This window comes from Anguilla rostrata, chromosome 5 (assembly GCF_018555375.3).
Source record: "Anguilla rostrata isolate EN2019 chromosome 5, ASM1855537v3, whole genome shotgun sequence".
Lineage (NCBI taxonomy): Eukaryota > Metazoa > Chordata > Actinopteri > Anguilliformes > Anguillidae > Anguilla > Anguilla rostrata.
This window is the reverse complement of record NC_057937.1, coordinates 47,766,518-47,780,686: the sequence shown is the minus strand read 5'-3', so window position 1 is coordinate 47,780,686 and position 14,169 is coordinate 47,766,518. Positions and strand designations below refer to the sequence as shown.

The 14,169-nt window shown below is 40.2% G+C and overlaps 1 protein-coding gene across 7 annotated transcripts; it reads right to left on the bottom strand.

Annotated features, from left to right (window-relative positions):
- Window positions 1-5,222: 5,222 nt before the first annotated feature.
- On the bottom strand, window positions 5,223-10,724 carry det1 (DET1 partner of COP1 E3 ubiquitin ligase). Of its 7 annotated transcripts, none has more exons than XM_064336738.1 (7): window positions 10,228-10,693; window positions 9,412-9,452; window positions 8,483-9,228; window positions 7,731-8,084; window positions 7,176-7,366; window positions 6,809-7,000; window positions 5,223-5,973 (listed from the first exon to the last, which is right to left on the bottom strand). In XM_064336738.1, the coding sequence occupies exons 2-7, from the start codon at window positions 9,428-9,430 to the stop codon at window positions 5,784-5,786; spliced, it is 1,692 nt and encodes a 563-aa protein (XP_064192808.1). In that variant the 5' UTR covers window positions 9,431-9,452; window positions 10,228-10,693; the 3' UTR covers window positions 5,223-5,783. The 7 variants fall into 7 exon arrangements, with proteins under 7 accessions (XP_064192808.1, XP_064192809.1, XP_064192810.1 ...); XM_064336739.1 differs by having other exon boundaries at window positions 10,627-10,671; XM_064336740.1 differs by lacking the exon at window positions 10,228-10,693 and adding an exon at window positions 9,667-10,205.
- Between the last annotated feature and the right edge of the window lie 3,445 nt (window positions 10,725-14,169).

Genomic DNA, 14,169 nt, shown 5'->3' with positions numbered 1-14,169 from the left:
GCAGTAATTGCTGCTAAAATTGCTGTAAGCAGTTATTAAGGGGCAATTACTTTTTCATATGGGTGTTTGACTTTTTTCATGAAGTTTTTATGTATGAAATAATTGAATGTGATGTTATCTATTGTCAGTGTGATTCTCCATTTCTCTCTAAATATTACCTGAAGTCCAAGTAACAACTTTATGCATAAAATATAATGAAAACTGGCGGATAATTTAGAATTGTCTCTGAAATGGCATTAAGCACAATAATGATTCTTATGGAGACTTTCAAGCTCAGTTTTTATCTTGAGTTCCCTCCTTCATTCATGCCATTTAAGTGTTAGGATAAATACGTGCTACTTTCGCTGTATATGCCAAGATTAATTTGATTGGTTTATAAAAATACACTACATGACCACCACACCCCTCTGGGGCTGTTTTTCATGGTTTGGGCTAGGCCCCTTAGTTCCAGTGAAGGGAAATCTTAATGCAATGGCAATCTAGACGATTCTGTGCTTCAAACTTTGTGGCAACAGTTTGGGGGAGGCCCTTTCCTCTTTCAGGATGACAATGCCCCTGGGCACACAGCGAGGTCCACATAGAAATGGTTGGTGTGGACGAACTTGACTGGCCTGCACAGAGCCCTGACCATGACCCCATCCAACACCTTTGGGTTAATTTAGAAAGCCTAAGCCTAATAACCCAATCAGTGCCAAACCTCACTAATGCTCTTCCGGCTGAATGGAAGCAAATCCCTGCAGAAATGCTCCAACATCATGTATAAAGCCTTCCCAGAAGAGTGGAGGTTGTCATAGCAGCAAAGGGTGGACCACCTTCATATTAATGCCCATAACTTGGGGCGACATAGCTCAGGAGGTAAGACCGATTGTCTGGCAGTCGGAGGGTTGCCGGTTCAAACCCCACCCTGGGTGTGTCGAAGTGTCCTTGAGCAAGACACATAACCCCTAATCCCTAACTGCTCTGGCGAATGAGAGGCATCAATTGTAAAGCGCTTTGGATAAAAGCGCTATATAAATGCAGTCCATTTACCATAATTTAGGTTGAGATGTTGGATGTCAGGTGTCCACATACTTTTGGCCATGTAGTGTATACTATATATCTTAAATTATAAAGCATTTCACGTGAAAGAATCCCTTAGTCCAGATTAGCCATTGAATAAAGGTATTACAGTACTTTAATCTGAGATCGTCTGACAACAATCTACAATATTGTTTGGTAATAGTACGTCTTACATTTTAGCCTCCTTATTTTCTTTGAAAGATTACTTTCATCAACAGAAAGGTTAAAATGTTGCAGCAAGTCCTTTGCACATTTATATTGCGGTCCTTAAAATGACCCTGCGCAAAACAGGTTCTTTCCAGATTGGAGAAAATTACCATCAAACAGGCAGTAGAGGAATCATTTACACAGTTACAGCTGGGATTGGAAGTAACTAGAAGGTTCCTCCAGTCAAGGAAATCGTATGATATGCCCAGTGTCTTCTATTAAAAGGCTGGTCTTTGTTTAACCCCAAGCCCATGAATGGTAAAACAACCTTGTCTGTGTCCCAAACACAAAGCAGAATTAAACACTATAAATAAATGCATTAATTTAAGATTTGTGCCCTTTTCCTACGATTACATCAGGTGCTTTGTTGCCGTGACAACAGCAATTAGCAGGAACTGAGTTTCCAGGCAGACAGTGTATATGACTCTGTGCACCAAGTAGTCATAGCAACCAAGGTCAAGCCAACTGTGCACATCTGCCTTCCCACAAGCCATGCTACAAAGCACACGGACTGAAGAGGATTGATATGATTACATACAGTGACTAAACGCAAGCATATGCCCAACACTACAATAACTCTGTTAGGGGTTGGTGACTTGCTATTATAAGACCCTCATCTTTGGTCGCGAATGAGATGTTAGGAGACATTTTAGTTTTTTCCTGGATACTGGAGTGTTGTATTATATATGTGTTACTAATTTTAAAAAGAGTGTCAAAATTAATTAAGCTAATATCTTGAAAGCTTAAAATGTATCCTAATGCAGTGTTTAAATATTCATTCTGATTACTAGACAGTCTTGTACAAAAAACATCAATATGGACACCATTGTTTAGAGCAACCTGTCATTACAAAGCAACAATTTAAATACTGTAGATGACACCAACTTCATTACATAGATTATTCGCAGCATTTAACGGTACATTTTATTCCTCATTTCTCCACCAAATACTCTATATCAAATAATCAGTTATGGCAGCGGGACATAAAATATGTGGAAAAGCAACGTTTTATTCATTCTGGTTCTGGTTATGTTCATCAAGCCTGTAGAGTTATAACATTGACATTAATTGTTTCTTCCACACTGGCACCAGCAGCTATGGCATTCCTGAATACCTGTTAATCTTTTGTTATATAACAGCTCTTTAATAGAGCAATTCGTTTTTCAGTTCATCTTACCAATTTGCTTGTATAGTATCCACATTTTCTGCCTGTCAGCTGGCTGCACTAAGCAAGCTGTCATGAACTGGACATACTCAGAGCCTGTGTGTACCAGGCATTTTCCACAATTTTGAGTTTTATCCAAGATGACAGATCTATTAATTAGCTATATTTCAACATTTCAGATGGGACTTAATTCAGCTGTATCATTAAAAATATTGGAGAGTAGTAGTGTAAAACCCTTATATCACACATCAATGAACACAGCGCATTTGCTAAGAAACAGGGCAATTGTGGCCTTCTGTCCAAGGATTCAGAGGTAGACTTTCCCATCTTTCAAAATCTTTCAAATCATCTATCTACTGAAAACACAATTGGAGAAGTTTTAAATTTCCAAAACATTTTGTTGAGGGAATAATACCCAGAAATCTTACCAACAAATCAAGTGACATACAATATAAACAGCAATACCCAAGTCTCCAGATCCCCCTCTCCCCTCCTGCTGGCCAGCAATAGTACGAATGCATTCAATTAGCTTGTGTAACAGGAGGCTGGGTGGACACTTAATCCTAAAACACCTGCTGTCCCTTCCAGGTAACCTCCGTTTAACAAGGCTTTGATAATGGCAGCTGCCTGGGCCTTGCTTGCTTTATCTGATTTTAAAGGACATTACAAGACATTTGGTTTCTCTCGAGTGTTGACCAAATTGTAGAAATACAATTTATAAATAAAATAGTTACGTGTTTTACAATGTTTGTGTTCGTATCAAAAAGTAATTTTATCAGTCTCTGTTCTGAACATTGCCTTGGCTTGTTTTATAAAGCATAATGCTTCTCAGTGTGTTTTTGTATGATTATACATATGGCCTAATGTTCATGTTCTCTGTATGTCAGTGTTCTTCAGTGCCACATCTGAACTCAATGGAGCAATTACAGGATAATCTGCCCAAAACAGATTTTTTCCATTCAAGTAAGCATGAGTCAACTGCCATTGTTTGGTGCAAACAGGCTGGAGAGAGCACAGTTTCACCCTATTAAATTCACTTTTGGCCCCTATTAAGTGACATTACGTTGGTATTTCAAATTTGTTGTGTGTACAACAGTTTCGTTTTTCTCTAACTTAGCTTGTAGAACATTCAGGTCCTTACACATACATCTGCAAATAGCACATGCCAATACAGTGATAGTAGTAGTTTCCATTCATAATATTGTAGACATATTTATACAGTATGTCCAAAAATCAGTAATTTGGAAAAAGATAAGCCCTCTTTGATGCAACATTTTCAGAATGCTGGAGATCAGTGAGGGGGTGAAGATGCTGAATTGAGCAATGTTCTGACAACAGATGCTATCATGTGCTTGACTGAGTAGATTCTATACATTGATTGTCAAATTAATATGTCCATGAATAAACAAATATTCAGCATCACGCTTAATCAAACAAAAAGACTGTGAACCTATATTCTGTATTACCAATAAAGGCTCCAGGCTCAGCTTTAATTTGTGGCTTAACCAAAAACTGGCTAACTGTGAGATAAGTATAAGCATAACACAGACACAAGTTTTCTTATGAATGGATGAATAGCTGTTTTATCCATCATCCAGCTTTTAAAAATCGTGGATGGATGGAAGATATGTATATGCTGAACTATGAGATAATAAAAAAAATAATAAAGTCCCAACTGATAAACCACAAGGTTTAATATTCTTTCAAATACCCTGCAAATCTAATCTTTTCCCTGTAGTGCATGATCTTATCATACTCACACTAACTCCAGTAGGGTTTTATTCTTCATGTCTGAAATGCTATTTAGGGTAAAGTAAATACATATTTATATTATATTTCTCTCTCTTTAGCAAAGAGCATCCTTTTTCTCCACTTGTGCACCACGTGAAGTTTAAGAGCAATACAGTTCTGTTGATGCTTTCATAGTAAAACTCAATAGGGAAACGTTATGAACCAGTTTGGTTATTTGAATACCTGGCTGGCCCTAATCAAAGACTTCCACTCACATGTGGCTAGCATATATGTGACTCAGCATTAGTTCAACCTAAACTAAACTGTGGCCTGTGAACTACCCGGTAATTAGTACTTTTAACAGGTGGAGTCATATCAAGTTGGACTATTTCAAATATGGGAAGCTATATACTAACTAAATCAACCAGAAAACCCAGACTAAAATCAGAACCATTCCTGTATGCTGAGAGGCAGACCTGATTACAGTATGTAATACATGGTAATGAGTGAGTGTTCATTATGCTAACAGCTCAAGGTACAGTAACGGCTTATATAACAGTAGGTAGAATGCTTGTATGCTCAGTATGATCCCTTACCTACCATTGGAGCAACCAAACCTTTTTACGACCAACCAGTTTGCTTTACAAAGTGGGAGTAAATGACAGACAATACCAATAATGGCAATAGAAAAATTCAACAAATATTGAATTGAAATTCTACGAACTATATGAAATGGAAAACTGCACATTGTCATAAATTGCACTAAGAACTAACACATCATTTTCCAAATCAAGATGCAATAAAACAATCCCTGTAGTTTCACACAACTCAAGGTCAATGCTGATTTCTCAGTTTGAGCAATATGCTTGTATGCATAAATCCAGTGGTTGATGAACAGAGGAAAGAAACTCCATACTCAGTTCACATTTCAGGATAACAACCAGAACAAGAAAATCAGAAAATTCTAAGTGTGGAAAAATCAAATAAATTTGCAGAAGTCTCAAAGTAGCAGAAACTGGGCACGCTTTACCAGGATCTGTAAATAAACGTTTTCCAGCCGTTTTATTGCTGTTCAGTCTTCTTTATTTTGGTTGAAACTGTTTTATCACAACAGGTAGTACAGTTTGTATCACAACTGTACTGCAACAGATTCCTCATATGAAATAATTTAAAAACAGAAATATTTAAAATCAGACGTTTAATAGCACAGAACAATATTAAACCAAAAGAAAATAAAAGCCAGATTCAGATATGACGTGAGAACATGTGTCATTAACAAAGCCCCAGCAATGAAGGACCGACTGCAACCAGCTTTATACTTTGGCTTTTGTTTCAGACCGCTGCTAAGGTCAATACAATAAAGCATATTTTGAGTCAGAGCACAATTCGACCACTTTACATTTCGGAATCCACCATGATCATTTTTGGTATCTGCAGTGTGTGCCATCACGTTCCAAGTGTCAATCTAGGGGGAGATCCCCATGACAACACCATCGTTGCAGTGCCGTTTCATACCGAGCGCTGCTTCAGACAGATGGGTGAGCTGGATTTGAGGGTTGAGAGGGGAACCGGGCCGCACCATTCAGCGCAGTCCTCTGGTGCAGGTCCCGTCCCCTCCTCCTCAGACACACACGTGGCGCATGTGGAAGTTGACAACGTATTCGGCGTTGGTCCGCTGAACCGATATGGCAAAGGGCTCGAAGGGGTGGAAGGTGAAGGCCACCAGCCTCCGCACCGCGTGGTTAATAGGTCGCCCCAGGAGTCCCGCCTGGATTTTGAACTTTAGCAATCCTGAGTCCCGAGCATAAAACCTACCGAATAAAGCAAGAGGGATCGAGAAACGGAAAATATGTGTTTAAAGCTAGAATGAACAAGTGCACCCCTCCAGCAAATGTGCCACCACATCATACTAAAGTACTACAAAAAAGAATGATAAAACAGGAATAACAACCACACTGTTAGCACATTTGAATGCCAATGCAAAGTTTTCACTATAAACAGCATCTTTTTATTGAAATATATATATATATATATATATATATATATATATATATATATATATATATATGTGGGTACAAAATGAAAATATAACAATTTTACTTACCCCTACTCTATATTTAATGTTATTTTGTTTAATTGCTTAAAATCCCAACTAAAAAACATGACAATACTGACTATATTTTGTGAGCCATGTTAATATTAATAACAGTTCTGCCTCATTTTAACATAAAATCAGTCCTATAGGGCTGAGACAGAAAGGTGCTCCAGAAATGAGCTTTGATAGAGTTGTTTTTTGTTCATTCCACAGCCATCATTATAAGCATAGAGTGCTTACCATGTGCATGAATACTTATCAAATTGTGTTTCATATCCCTTTGTGATTTAACACACCTCAAATGGCCTGTGGCTGTCACATCTAATTTGTTACATCATTCTGAACTAGAACTGGCTAAGGCATGCTACGGCTATTTCAAATATGGCTACAGCAGAACAAATGAAGATAAGATGATGGATGTTCCCGTATGTTTAGCCAGAATTTTTTACATGATTTTTTGCAGTAGCAGGGATCCAAAGTTACAAGACCAAATACAACACCGCCAATCGCACCTCTAGGAAATGAATGAATGCGTGGAGCTGCGATGTTACCTTATTGGATGATCCCCGCATGTCTTTGGCCGCTCCATCACAGACACCCACTTATCATCGTAGCTGAAGAGCGAGAGGTCCAGGTAGGGGCTGCTGCTATAGGACTGGGCGCTGATGGGGAGCTGGCCGAGGAGCCGCCTCACCGCCTCCGTGTGACCCCCGTACTTGGCGTTCACGATCGTGTCCTTAAACCTGCCCACAAGGAAACACAGCAGAAGCACTTGAGACTGCAGAAAGCATCGCCGGTGACAGGCGAGAGCCTGTCTGTCTGAGGCGGTTCGGTGGAGAAACGCTACAGGGATAAGGAAGCTGTCCAAACTGGTTTAGCATTACCCCTGGAGGCTCGGTATCCCTTACTGGCGCTCACCTTCGCTGAACCTGCCGGGCAAAGTTGTTGCTGGAGGCGGAGCAGGGGAACTGCACGGCCTCGCTGTGGAGCGTGGCGTTTCGGAAAAGATCGCAGAAATTCTCAAAAAGTTCCAGGAGCTTGTCGGCGGTGTTCTCGAAAACTGCCATGACCTCGGTGGACACCATGTTGTACACGACAAAAAAGGATGGCTGGAGGACGGAACCACAAGAAAGAGAGGTATGAATTGCTGGATTGAAATGATAATTCATATGCAAATAAAATGCTAATTAGTGGTCATCACATTTCTGACCGTTTATTCAATCGACCAAAATAATGCTATCTAAAGCAAGCAAAAGTTGAAAACATTACTCTGATAATAACAAATAAATTGTCTGATATAACACCAAATATAGCTTCATTGGCTTTAAAATGTCAAGTTCCTAAAAAAAAAAAACTAATTTAAAAACAAATTTACATTCCCTGCCAATAAAAATGAAAAGCTATTGCCTCAAAAGCTAACCATCCTCAATTCAACCGCTATGAGAGAACGTGGGAAGTTCAGAGGGACAGTGCCTGGGAGGGGTCTGTGACACGCAGGGTGACCACGTCTTCGCTGGTGTACTTGATGAACAGGTGGTGCTCGTCCAGGAGCTGCATCTTCCACATGCGCAGCTGGCGCAGCTGGTCGAAGAACTGGAAGAAGCGGCGCTTGGCGGTCGCGCTGCCGTCCAGCTCCGCCCGGCGCCACAGGTACACCAGCAGCCGGTGCTTCAGAGAGTTGATGGTCTTCTCTTTGTAGAGGCGCGAGAGCCCCGCCTGCCCCTCCGCCTGCGCCTCCGGGTAAACCGCCGACAGCGTCAGAAGGTCATCTTCGTAGCAGAAGCGCCCGATCGTCCGCACGTCCAGGAAGGTTCCCTCCGGGGTCACCTGAGGATTAGCAGCACAAAAAACGTGTACACTCCATATGCTCTCCCTGACAATCCGTAAATAACATCAAATTTACAAAAACTAATTTCAACAGTAGGCCTGAAAGTTCCTGACAAAACAAGAGGAACTTTACGGAACTTTCTGGTCAGTGATTAATCTAACAAAGTGTAATGCCCATTTTATTTAAATGATCCCCTTAGACACTGAATCAGGATCAAAATGAACATTCTACTGTCAAAGACCACAATTTGGCCTGGGGTTGAAGGAGATGATTCTGGGACAGCATTCATTTTCTTGGATACTGTGGTCACTTGTATATGGGAGCTTGGCAGGCGACATAGGTTAGTGTGGGAAACTGCATGTTACAAATCACTATGGACAGTAGCTGTTAGCCCCACCTGAAAAACGTGAATAGTCTGTTGCTGAACAGAGAGGACAGCCAAGATGTTGCGATACAGGTAGAGCCCCTGGTTGTGCGAGAGAATGATCTTATCGCACTTGAAGGCCCGTGTGTCACAGAGGCGGCCGGTGTGCAGGTCAATAATGTGCAGGGAATAGTCTTCCAGCGGGGAGCGGGGGTTGGGGGTGACTGACTCATTGTTCCGGTACACCTCGAAGAAGTGTGGGTGGGGCTCCTCGGGCAGGTAGGCCGCCGAGCCCACGATGACGTAGCGACAGTCGTCCGTGAAGAGGCTGCATTCTCTATTCAAGTGCTCCCCGTTGGAAGCCACATTGGTGACGTGTAGCAAAGAGAAGAAACGCTCGAAGAGGCGACCCCGTATGTTCAGGGAGCGCTGGTCGTTCCCGTTGGCCAAGGTCTCCCCCGTCTGTCCCAGCAGCAGGTCCTCCGCCGCCTGGCAACCCTGATATTCGTAGATCTCCAGCGAGGTCTGGTCCGAAGAAAAGGCAATGAAGCAACGTCCGTCCGGGGAGAACTTGCGCAGGAAGCAAGGCGGCTTCTCCACGTTGACCACCGTGAAATTGGGGAAGAGGTTCTGGTGGAAGCAGCGTACCCGGTACCAGTGCGCTCCGGCGCGGCCCGAGCAGATACGACGCCGCTCCAGTCGGTGGACCACGTTCTGGTTCTGAATACGACGAGGCTTCAGTGTGGGGGATTCGTCGTCCATGCTACGAGCGTTTTCACCTGCCCAGGGTTACAAAATAAGGGTTAAAGACAAAGGCAGTAATGGTACTTCTACACTAAATCCACCTGAATTTTGGGATGAGGTAGAACGGGAGGCTTGCACTATGAATGTGCAGCCAAAAAAACCTGCAGAAATTGTGTGATGCGATCATGTCAGGGCCAAAATCCCCAAGGAATGCTTACGGTCCCTTGTTGAATCCATACCGCAAAGAATTCAGGCTGTTCTGAAGGCAAAAAGGAGACCCAGTACTAGAGAGGTGTACCTAATAAAATGGCCAATGAGTGTAACACAATTGAGAACTCCAGGGAATTTTCTCATTTTCTAGATTGTCTAGAAAATTATCATTGTCCCTCTGTGTTTACTTTCAGACAATCATGATCAGATGACAAGTGTAGATGGCACTGGTTAAAGGGAATGCTCCGTGAGATTAACTATACCTGAGGAGACAGGACGCCAACATACAGCACTGGGGGTGATACCAATATGCGTTTATGCATACAATTAGAGAGACTGCAAATTAAGGTCAATCCAGTTGCACATCACTGTGTCTCCATAGCGTTCCAGACCGTGTACTTAATAATTGGAATCGCGTTCCACCTATTTCCTTGTTCCCAACCAACTTGTGTGTCTTTTTATTTGTAGCTTGTAAACCAGTGAATGATTGAATGAACCAGCTGGTAAACCAGTGAATGGAATGAACGAGCAAACGTAGTGCTTAAAACGTTATCTCAGATAGCAAGCCTGCCAAGTGTGTGGCCAGTAAATCTGAAGTAGCCTAAACGTTGCTGCAACGAACATAATGCCAACCAGCGATAGCAAACCAGCACCCGGCAGAGTGAACGCAACTAAGTTATGATACCAATCATGGCTGGGTTTATGTTTGCATCCAGTCAGCTAATCGTGCATCTAAAAATGTTGCTCATTATTTAGCGAATAACACAAAGACATATTTTAACGTTAACTTCAAGTTAACGTAGGTGGACAAAACAGTCACTCACCTAATACTGATGATGGTCGCTAGTTAGCCAGTTAAAATGGCTAACTTACATGTCTAGCTATAGCTTCTTAGCCATTCTGAAACCATCACAGCAGTGACTCTGAACTTAACGTTTACTAGTTAAAGTATTCTGCCCTTGCTGCCTATATAGCTATGTATATGTATCGCTAAATTTCTATAGCTTGTGCCACGCGAATAAGGGATGTTAGCTAGCTAATTAGCGATGCATAGCAAGCTGCTAACTGCGCGTCAGAGGGGGTGATAAACTAAAATGAAAGCCATCTTACAACAGACACATTCCAATTGCGGATAATTTTGATCGCACTTATTAGCACAAGCAAGCAATAACGAAATCTGCGAAAACGCTAGGCACAACTTCCATTGGCAAAATATAGCCTACCATGCGCACCACACTGCCATAGCTAACTTTCAAGTGGAGCTGTGCTTGCGTGCATACGTAAAGCAGCTAAGTAACTGTCAACAAGTCGCAAAGAGAGATAAAAATGAAATTGTAACCGGCGGCTCATCACAGCGCCATTGTTTCACGAGGCGAAAAACAGTATAGCACCCAAAACATCAGCAGAATCAACATACAGTTTATTATTATTATTATTATTATTATTATTATTCTGAATTTGAAGAGATGTCGCGACCATTGTGATAAGTAAATATAATAATAATGTTTACTTATAATATTACTTATGACGTCCCATATTCCATGTTCCGTTTACCTGACTTCTTGCCTGTACAGCTACCCATGGGTTGAGTGTGGAATAATATTTTAACACCAACACTTTCAACTCCTTTTATCTTATTTTCGATAGTCTCAAGATTACTGTCATTTCCCAACTGGTCGTCCTCAGTGTGAACGTTTTCATAGTTCATATACTATGGATTGCATACATTTGTATCTTAAAGTATGAATCAGCTGTGCATAGTTTATTCTCAAATTCAGCAAATGTGTCAAATTTGCCCATGTTTCTTTCTATCTGGTTCATGCACAGTACTAAATAAGAACTAAAATTCTTATACTGTTCTGTGGGTCCTCGCAAGGCGCTAAAAAGAAAGTATGTTCACCATATAGGCTGCATGGTTGGCAGAACAAATGTTCCAAGTTCTTCTGTTTCCATTGAATGAGCTACTGGCTGATTTTATACATTTTAGATTGTGTGTGTTCTTGTGTGTACAAGAAACCTCCTTTAAATTTTGGAGTTCCTTACTGTATATTGTAATTATAGTCATCCATGCTTTATTGCACTGAGTAATTGGTTTTATAAAGGACAAAAGCAAAGGAAAGGGAACACCCGATGAATTCACATTTCATCTGTGTGCATGTGTCAGGATGAACCATATAATATAATTTCATTATTTTCAGTGGAAACCAGGACGAAGCAGATGTGTATCTCAAGTTAGCATGCAGGTAGGCCTATCTCTTATGCACTTAAGTCTTGCCCATTTGACAGTGCATAAAAGCATTTTAGTTCCTCAGGTCAGAATCAGGCTCATAAACATGACGTCATAAAATTACGAAGATGAAGTGATATGGTTGTTCAGGACTATCCTGAACAGCTAATTTCTAATAAAGCATTAAAGGGTAGAATAGCCTATGCTAATTTATCTAGCAAATTATTGATTTTATTATGTTCTGCACTAGGTCCCTATATATTCAGTGAAGTCAAATTAACAGTTTTAAACAAGAATCTTTAACCAGTGCATTTCTTGTTTCAACAACACCACCTATTGATTGCACATTTCATCACTGGAACAGTATCTCTGGTTTTCTAGAAAAGTGGCAATAAAGACAGTATGCTTGCATATTCCTTTCTATGGACAGATGGACATACTGTATGTATTGGATACATTGAAGAAAATATTTGATGCAAGAAATCTGAGAAAATAAAGTATGGCTGTAACATTAGGATGAATTTATTTTTGTTCTGGTTACATACCAGGTATGGTATTTATTCTTTCCAATAGACTGGGACTGGGTGAATTTAAAAACCAAAAGGAATTGCAAAAAAAATACAGACATTAAAAGCAGGAGGAGACCACACTCTTGGCCTTGAGTGCTGGATAATGGGTCTGTGTTCAATTATCCCTGCCCCAAGTATGTGGATTATGTAAGTTGTAATTTTCTGTAATAGTAGGTTTGGCACATGAAAAAAATATGCAGTAAAAACTAAGAAACTAACATAAGGGCACATAAGTGTTGTGTGAATTATCTGCCATAGCGTCATTTTGAAGATACGACCATAGGCTGAAGCATTTTAGCTGTGCTTAAAGAAATGTACAGTAGAAATCCAATATAGCTCTGTCTGTCTGAAGGATTTGAAAAGAGGCCTCTTCCCAGTGTTTTGTTCTGTTTTTTCTTACCATTGTTTTAAATGCAATGCAAATATTCCTCCTCGCATAGGCTTTTAGCAGCTGCTGGTGATGCATTATTGAAATGGATATTAGGCAGGAGCTAAAAGACAAGAATTCTCATCTGCTATTCAACCAGGAAGGCCAGACCCTACTTGAGCTCCATTTGGTAGCTCTTACACAACCTCTCTTCAGTGAGACTCATCCGAGAACAGAAAGCACCTTTCTTCTTCAGGAGAACTGGGACCAGGGCATATGGGCTTTGGGGCTATAGTTGGAATATATATTAAATCTGAGATATGATATTTAGGAACAGGACATGTGAGTAGTCAGGTTCCTATAAAATGGCCATAAATGGTCAGCAGCCAAGTTTCTCATAAATTATGATGAAAATGTTACATGGTATGCAGGACAGATTGTGAAATTGCTAAAACACCAAAAAAAAAAAAATGAAAAAACAAATGATGGATAAGATTGCTTTTAAGCACAAAAAGAAAATGGAATGACATTATCTGGCTATTTCGCACAATGGATTTTCTTTTTGAATCCTGCATTATCAAGAATAGCTGTCTGACCTTTCAAATGATGTCCTCTATTCTCAAGTCAATCTAAATTGAAAAGAACTAATATAAAAGTTTCTACTGTGTCCATCTTATTTATGAATATGTTTATGGTTAGATGGAGTTTATGTGTCTGTAGTACTTAAAACACATCCGGTGGGATTCTACTCCATACTGACTACCAAATCAATATGATAGCTTCATGACTACATTCTCTTTTTGTTTAACACATGTACACATTTCAAATCAGAGTTACAGTTTAAATGAAATGTTATCATTGGGATGGTTCCAGCAGATGCATGTCATATTTCAGACACACTAGAATGTGAGAGAATGTGAGCAAATGGTGCCATTGTGTTCAAAACTGCTAAACTGTTACCAATCTAAATAAATACGGCATCAAATCCAATATTTTTTGTTTTGTAGGGCTGTCAACTCTACAGAAAAAAAATGAATTATTTCCAAAGAATAACATGAATTCAAATTATATTGTAATATTTATTGCTAAATTTGCATAATTTTTGCAGTGCCATGAAATGTGTAGGACACATTTATGCACCCTCTGTTATGTGTGTTATGTCCATAAGGGGGCACACAAAGGGGGGAGGACACAAAGGCAAAGCAAGGTAAAGTTCCACTGAAAGATTTGACATAAATGCTGATGGATAACAAAACAGAAAGCAGGGCTGGTTAACCCTAAATTACTAGGAGAAAACTGACTGAGAATATGATCATTTGTAACAACAAGCAAAAGTACTCAAAACAGAAAACCCATCATGAAAATAGTCTATGGCATGTATCACCTAAATCATGTATTTTAACTTAAGATCTTTATTACATGTTGACCACAACATTCTGATTCTGTAATAATGGGGACCAATACAGATTACGTCTTCATGAAAAAGTCACAGAATACAGTTCTGTTTCTGTTTGGCAGCTTTGCACACTCCTGTCAGAGATTATTTGCCCAACATAAGAGGATCCATTTAGTTACAAGCCAGTGCTGTACATTTTTTGTTTGC

Bases quoted from the DNA above. Each gene is read 5' to 3' on its own strand.
- det1 (XM_064336738.1), bottom strand. The intron at 8,085-8,482 runs GTGGGGCTAACA...GCTAATCCTCAG, and splicing joins AGACTATTCACGTTTTTCAG to GTGACCCCGGAGGGAACCTT. The intron at 5,974-6,808 runs GTAACATCGCAG...TTTATTCGGTAG, and splicing joins TGCGGGGATCATCCAATAAG to GTTTTATGCTCGGGACTCAG.